This window comes from Bos javanicus, chromosome 1 (assembly GCF_032452875.1).
Source record: "Bos javanicus breed banteng chromosome 1, ARS-OSU_banteng_1.0, whole genome shotgun sequence".
Taxonomy (NCBI): Eukaryota; Metazoa; Chordata; class Mammalia; order Artiodactyla; family Bovidae; genus Bos; species Bos javanicus.
Window position 1 is genome coordinate 71277465 of NC_083868.1, and position 7924 is coordinate 71285388.

A 7924-nucleotide genomic window follows, 5' to 3' on the forward strand; every position below is an offset into this window, starting at 1 on the left:
TCACTGTGTGGGAATTCCCTTTATAGTATAAAATACCTGTGGAACTGTACCAGAAAGAAAATGCACATCAACATACAAAATATAGTAGTTTTTTTTTTTTTTGCTTTACTACATCATACATTCACATGTTTCAAAATTCATAAAGTACAAAATGAATTAACAGTGAAAAGACTTCTTCCTACCTTTGATCCCTAGCCTCTAATTAGTTTTCTTCCCTAAGACAATGTTACCACTTTTTAATGTATTTCTCCAGAAGTTTATAGATATAGTAGCCTATGTATTTGTTTTTGCCCTTTTTTTCCCATTGAGCAATAATGTTGGAAATATTTTAAAACACATCTTGGTGATAACTCTGTGTTACTATACAGTTAAATGAAAGCTTCTTCATTCTCTTATATTGCTACACAGAAAGTATCCATTGTATCAGTGTATTATAATTTAACACTCTTCTCACTTTTGCTATAAAAATAAGCCTGATAAATTGTATATATGTGTTGCTTCCTATTTGCAAGATAAATTATACTAGACATGGAATCTCTGAGTCCAGTGTAACAGATTAGCTTTTGACTGATGGTATCAACTCTTTTAGGGGTGACTTTTTCTCTTGGGGGGTCATCTCTGCTTTCCCCTTCTCAATGACCTGCACAGCCTTCAGCAAACCATCCTGCAGCGCCTGGTTCTTTACCATATTAGAGATCATGAAATTGATATCTCTTATATACATCTGCCTTACTTTAGCAATGTAGTGTTCTGCCTTGTTACCATGTGCTACAAAGAAGATACACAGTGCTGTGATATCTCCTTCTTGCAACCCATGTTCCTCCAGAACAGACTCCCATACAACTCGGATGCGCTTATTCTTGACTTTTCGTCTAAGGATGGAGGCTAAGGTGGGAAGACTTCTCACCAGATCTGGCAGCTTCTCAAGCACACAAGTGTGCAAGTGGACAAGTACTTCAATGACGTAGCTGTATAAAATATTCAGTTCCATTGAGGTGAACCTACAAAAAATGTTGGCACTTCTTAAGCAGTAGAACTCTCTATGTACAGCCATAAAGTGAATTTTATTAGGATAATTCAAAGAAGTATAAACATACTAGGAGAACTTTAAACAGATTGGGTTAGAGGTTTCCAGAGAAAGAGAACAAGACTTGGATCTCTTGACATAAGAAAAGCCATTGTTTATCTAAGCAGTTTTGTGATCTAAGCCTGGCCACAGTGCTTGCCCTGGAACAGGTCTCAGTAATTCATGATCTTAAGGGAAGTGATGGAATGTTTGAACAAAGGAAAGGATATCAAGAAACAATAGTTCAGTGATAAGTGTTAGTTGCTCAGTTGTGTCCAACTCTTTGTGACCCCGTGGACTGTTGCCCACCAGATTCCTCTGTCCATGGGATTCTCCAGGCAAGAATACTGGAATGGATTGCCATTTCCTTCTCCAGGGGATCTTCCTGACCCAGGGATTGAACCTGTGTCACCTGCATTACAGGCAGATTCTTAACCATCTGAGCCACCAGGGAAGCTCAATTCTTCCTAAAAGGATATACATAACAATCTGATATGTATCTTAAAAGTTCTGCAGGAACTAAGGCCCCACCCAGGTGGTGGTGGTTGTTCAGTCACTCAGTCATGTCCAGCTCTTTCCAACTCCATGGACTGTAGCATACCAGGCATCCCTGTCCTTCACTATCTCCCGGAATTTGCTCAAACTCATGTCCATTGAGTTGATGATGTCATCCAATAATCTCATCCTCTGCACCCCTTATCCTCCTGCCTTCAGTCTTTACCAGCATCAGGGTCTTTTCCAATGAGTCAGCTCTTTGCATCAGGTGGCCAAAGTATTGGAGCTTCAGCTTCAGTATCAGTCCTTCCAATGAATATTCAGGATTGATTTCCTTTAGGATTGACTGGTTTGATCTTCTTGCTATCCAAAGAACTCTCAAGAGTCTTCTCCAGCACCACAGTTTGAAAGCCTCAGTTCTTTGGTGCTCATCCTTCTTTATGGTCCAACTCTCACATAGCTTTGACTAGACAGATCTTTGTTGGCAAAGTATTGTCTCCTCTTTTTAACACACTGTCTAGGTTTGTCATAGCTTTTCTTCCAAGGAACAAGTATCTTCATTTCATGGCTGCAGTCACCATCCACAGTGATTTTGGAGCCCAGGTGGAGGATAGAATGATGATGTTGACCTTTTCTGACCCTTTTGACTTCAATCACTAAAGCTTGAATTCTGTCAGCTTTTGCCCCAGTTCTGTGCTGGTCTCCTCTGTTCAAGCTCCTTCATGAATATGCATCTATCTTTAGCTTAAAACTTCCTGATTTTGATATTTGGGAAGACATTGCTTAGGGAAAGATCCCTGCTGTTCTCCTTACTTGCTGCAAGTAATAAATCCTTCCTTGTCCAAATCTTTGGCTTGGTTGTGTCTTTTGGCCCAACACACACCAAGAGGCCAACCCAGCTTTTGGGTTTAGAACAGAAGCAGCTGTTATAGTTTAGAAAATACTTTAGAAATAGGGCCTGCCCTATTACCAAAGCCAAGACATGGAAGCAACCTAAGTGCCCATCAGCAGATGAATGGCTAAAGAAGATGTGGTGTATATCTACAATGGAATGTTACTCAGCAGTAAAAAAGAGTGAAATAATATCGTTGCAGCAACAAGGATGGACCTAGAGGTTACAATACTAAGTGAAGTAAGACAGACAAACATCACAATATCACTTATATGTGGAATCTAAGAAAATAGTGCAAATGAACTTACTTATGAAATAGATTCACAGACACAGAAAATAATTGGATGGTTACCATAGTATAAATTAGGAATTTAGAATTAACAAATATATACTATTAAAATAATTTTTTTAAAAGAAAAGAAATAGGATTTGCACTAAACTGGATAGCTTAAATCTCAGGCCACTCATAGTACAAATTTTTCAATGGCAGAGTACTTACATTATCCATCTCTGTGTTATTAAGACTTTGCCAAGTAAGGGACTCTGAGATGTGTACCACAGTATGGGAAGTAAACCAGCACTCAAATCAATCTTTTTTGAATGAATGAGCCTGAGAAAATGTGATTTCTTCACAACGCATTGTTGGAACCATATTAAGAAACCCAGTTTTAGAATGACCACTGCAAGCTCTCATGAAACCACAAAATTCCACTGATTTCTGATTAGATACTCACTTGAGTGACAGAACTGCTTTCCATAGCTCATCTTGGGCTCCCTGGTTTGCCAAAGTCTTGCTATGATCTTCAAATTTCTGTGTCAGATTATCCTTGATGAAGTCCAGTTCTTTAAAATGTGCTTCTAAAGCTTGGAGTTTGTGGTCTACTCTATAGTATAACAGAATCAAAGGTTAATTTGGGTCAGAGCACAAAACTAAGATTTCGCCTAAAGATATAGCTACAATACATTATTTACAGTCACTAGCAGTAGCTACTTAAATTTTACAATTATGGATAGATGTTCCCATTTGCCATTCTCTCTAGTCATCATCCTAGTTCTTGCATTCCTTATGTTGCCGAACATGTGAATTGTCCAATTATCTCAGCTATCTGCCTCATTTTATTAATATATTGTACCTCATACTTTAAGAAGTATTTTATACAAACTTTGATTCCCATAACAACTATAAGTAGTGAAGCAGTCATTTTTACTATTTTACAGATAAAGAAATTGAGTCTCAAAAAGATCAAGACTTAACCATCATATAGCTATTAACAAGTGCTGAGACCCATGTTTATTAAGGTGGCTTTCTCCACCTTATTCTATCAAAGTCTTATCCATCAGGGATAAGCTCATTCCACGCCTTCTTGAATCCCTCAGCCTTTCTACCTGGAGATCTGCTCCTTGCCTGCTTCTCTGTCACAGACACTGTCTCTATTACTTGTCACTCCCCATCTCTTCCTTTATTTTTAGAGTTAGCTTTTCGTGATCTAAATTGTAAACTCTTGAAGAGAGAGGATCATAGACTATTTCTTGAACATCTTTATGCTTGTCCCCCAATACCTAGCAGAGGTCTTACACAGAAGTAATAAAACATGTCTTCTATGACATTTGTGGTGTTAGTGAAATGCTAGGCCATGTAACAGCAAAAGGGGGACCTGAGTTGCTCTGAACAACCCTGATCATTAGAGGGCGCTGTGGCACCAAAATTACGTCTAACTGAACCACAAAGAACTGAAATCCCACAACTCATTTGTGTGAAGTCACCCACATTGTCCTTCATGAAGTGATACACAGCCAGTTCCCTGAGTTTCTATGTCCCCAGTGACCTGAATACTGTTGTGGTTGCCTAAGGTTCTGTCCTTGACCATCTTCTCTTCTTGGTCTTCACTTTATTCCAAGGTTAATTAGCTTCAGGTACCACCCCTGTCCTTCCCTTGTGGCTCAGAGGGTAAAGCGTCTGCCTACAGTGCGGGAGACCTGGGTTTGATCCCTGGGTCAGTAAGATCCTCTGGAGAAGGAAATGGCACCCCACTCCAGTACTCTTGCCTGGAAAATCCCATGGACGGAGGAGAGTAGTAGGCTACATACAGTCCATGGGGTCGCAAAGAGTCAGACACGACTGAGCGACTTCACTTCACTTCACTTCACCACCCCTATCCTAAGCTCTAGAGCTGAATTTTCAATGATGTTTTGTACATCTCCACTTAGATGGTGGTATCAGACTCAACTGTCTTAAGCTGAATTTACTAAGTAAACCCCTCCCCTTGCACTCCATCTTCAGAAATTTCAGCAATGGAATTTTCTCATTGCTCTGGATTCTGTATGCATATAGATAAAGCTCTGTATGAAATGTACATTTTCATTGGGAAGATCCCCTGGAGAAGGGAATGGCTATCCATTCCAATATTCTTGGGCTTCCCTGGTGGCTCAGATGGTAAAGAATATGCCTGTAGTGCGAGAGACCTGGGTTTGATCCCTGGAGATGGGAATGGCTACACTGCAATATTCTTCCCTGGAGAATTCCAGGGACAGAGGAGCCTGGCAGTGTAGAGTCCATGGGGTTGCACAAAGTCAGATACAACTGAGAGACTAACATTTTCACTTTTTTTCAAGGCTCTGTATGAAATATGCATTTTCATAGGAACATAGGCCTCCATGACCTAATATGCCAGCAATCTGTCTACAAGTCAAAACTATTATATCTGGTAAACTCTTTGTATTAACTTTTAGACCTTTAAGAACGTACTTCTTATAAGTCATCTCCAGCTTGAACTCTAGAGATAAACTCTAGCTTGTCAATCAGTATACAGGTTTACATAAATTGAAGCAATTATTTGGAATCCTTTCACCAAAAGTTATTCCTCAGTTCAGTTCAGTTCAGTCGCTCAGTCGTGTCCAACTCTTTGTGACCCCATGAATTGCAGCACGCCAGGCCTCCCTGTCCATCACCAACTCCTGGAGTTCACTCAAACTCACATCCATCGAGTCGGTGATGCCATCCAGACATCTCATCCTCTGTCGTCCCCTTCTCCTCCTACCCCCAATCCCTCCCAGCATCAGAGTCTTTTCCAATGAGTCAGCTCTTCGCATGAGGTGGCCAAAGTACTGGAGTTTCAGCTTTAGCATCATTCCTTCCAAAGAACACCCAGGACTGATCTCCTTCAGAATGGACTGGTTGGATCTCCTTGCAGTCCAAGGGACTCTCAAGAGTCTTCTCCAACATCACAGTTCAAAAGCATCAATTCTTCGGCACTCAGCTTTCTTCACAGTCCAACTCTTACATCCATACATGACTACTGGAAAAACCATAGCCTTGATCGTTCAAAGGCATTCCTGCTGCTGCTGCTAAGTCGCTTCAGTCGTGTCCGACTCTGTGCGACCCCATAGACGGAAGCCCACCAGGCTCCCCCATCCCTGGGATTCTCCAGGCAAGAACGCTGGAGTGGGTTGCCATTTCCTTCTCCAATGCATGAAAGTGAAAAGTGAAAGGGAAGTTGTTCAGTCCTGTCCGACTCCTAGCGACCCCATGGACTACAGCCCACCAGGCTCCTCCATCCATGGGATTCTCCAGGCAAGAGCACTGGAGTGGGGTGCCATTGCCCTCTCCAAAGTCATTCCTAGATCGTTTCAAATAAATCCTAAGGAACATGTCTGCAAATCTGCATTTCTGTGACAGTTGTCCAGCTCAGTTAATGGGATCACTATCTACCCAATTCCTTGAACTAGAAACCTCAGAATAACTCACTATTTTTCCCCTTTCTCTCCATCAACATGTCTCTAATCTATTCCCTCCTTTCTATCTCTAGTAAGTCAGTTAATCACCATCTTTCACTTCAACCTAGGATTACAGTAGTCAAACTAGATTTCTGCTTTTCACCTCCAATCCATCCCCGAGAGCTATTCTTCTAAAACACAATTCTGTTCTCATAACTTGACTATTATATACATTCTATGCTGCCCTGACTTGCCTAGTGATATTGCTAGAGTCAAGTCGGATCTCCTCAGCAGGAATTGTAGACTCTTTAACCTTTGCCCCTATCTTCTGCCAGTCCTCTTGCACAACTTAGTCACCAGTCACATGAGACATCTAGCTGCTGACTGAATACGGTATGATAGTCCAAGCATCTGTGGTTTACATGGACTGTTTCCTCACCCTAGAATTCCTTCCCATATTTTTATTTCTTGCAAACTCCTACTCACACTTTCAGATCCAGTCTAAACGTCCCTCTATGAAGGGTTCCTTTTCCTAGTATCAAAGGCAAAATTCATTCCTCTTTTCATGTTCTCATAGCCCTTTAGGAGCATCACCATTATAAGGTCAGTCACATTAAACTGTAAGCATTTTTGAATAAATCTGTTATTCCAAAGGCTGTGAGCTCCTTGAGGACAGAAACCACATTTTATTTATTTTTGTAAGCCCAGCATATAGCGCATGCATTAATCGAATGGAATATAGCACCTAGGAGGAGATTTTTCTTTATTATTAATGGACACAATTTTTGAACCTGAACACATGAACAGAAAAAGAATTCTAATTAGCATGCCTGTAGTTATTTGCCCATTTTTATTCTTCATTCTTCTCCTACCCATCTTCCCAGAAAAGCCGACCCATGCTTGCTCCCTCCCTGTAGCCCTTAGCAACCTTTTCATTGCCTCCTTCAAGGATATCAGGGTTGTGGTTTCATTGTTCATCTTCTTAAGGCAAAATGAAAAGAAACAAAACAAGCAAAACAAAAGCCCCACAGAGGTTTGAATCCAGGGTTTTCTGCTGCTATCCACTCAGCAACAGGCAGCAGCAGTGTGAGTATTCGATCTAAATTCTGCCTGAAAGGTCACTCAGTACAAGAAGCTTTTAATAGCTTGCACATCCAAATATAGTTTCAAAGAACTGATCGTGTGAACACAGGTGTCCTGGGATGCACTATAATATTTGCCTTTGAAAAATGACCCATAGTACATCAACATAGTAAAACAACCAGATGTAACTGTGACTCAGTGTATATTATGGTAAATGGATATATATGTACACAAATGTATACATATACTAGGTTTAAATTTGATGGAAATACTACTCTCAAATTTTAAGAGCTTAATTATTCACTTAGAATTTAAATTAGTTTTAAAGAAGCTTCAGACCTTTTATGATGAATTATATCAATGCAAAAAAATCTAACCATCCTTGCTAAGTTGCTTCAGTCGTGTCCGACTCTGTGCAACTCCATAGATGGCAGCCCATCAGGCTCCGCCATCACTGGGACTCTCCAGGCAAGAACACTGGAGTGGGTTGCCATTTCCTTCTCCAATGCATGAAAGCACTCAGTCGTGTCCAACTCTTAGCAACCCCATGAGCTGCAGCCTACCAGGTTCCTCTGTCCATGGGATTTTCCAGGCAAGAGTACTGGAGTGGGGTGCCATTGCCTTCTCCAACCATCCTTAGAAACTAATAAATATTTATTAAGCTTATAGTATTA

At 40.7% G+C, this 7924-nt stretch overlaps 1 protein-coding gene across 1 annotated transcript; it reads right to left on the reverse strand.

The window, feature by feature from the left end:
- Positions 1-553: 553 nt before the first annotated feature.
- Positions 554-7294, reverse strand: SMCO1 (single-pass membrane protein with coiled-coil domains 1). Its single transcript, XM_061411819.1, has 3 exons — positions 7096-7294; positions 3188-3337; positions 554-1001 (listed from the first exon to the last, which is right to left on the reverse strand). Exons 1-3 carry the CDS (start codon positions 7143-7145, stop codon positions 557-559), a joined length of 645 nt encoding a protein of 214 aa, XP_061267803.1. The 5' UTR covers positions 7146-7294; the 3' UTR covers positions 554-556.
- Positions 7295-7924: the final 630 nt, after the last annotated feature.

Bases quoted from the DNA above. Each gene is read 5' to 3' on its own strand.
- SMCO1 (XM_061411819.1), bottom strand. From the start codon at position 7,145: ATGAACAATGAAACCACAACCCTGATATCCTTGAAGGAGGCAATGAAA. The intron at 3,338-7,095 runs GTTGCTAAGGGC...GTTATACTATAG, and splicing joins TTGAAGGAGGCAATGAAAAG to AGTAGACCACAAACTCCAAG. The intron at 1,002-3,187 runs GTGAGTATCTAA...CATTTTTTGTAG, and splicing joins AAAGCAGTTCTGTCACTCAA to GTTCACCTCAATGGAACTGA.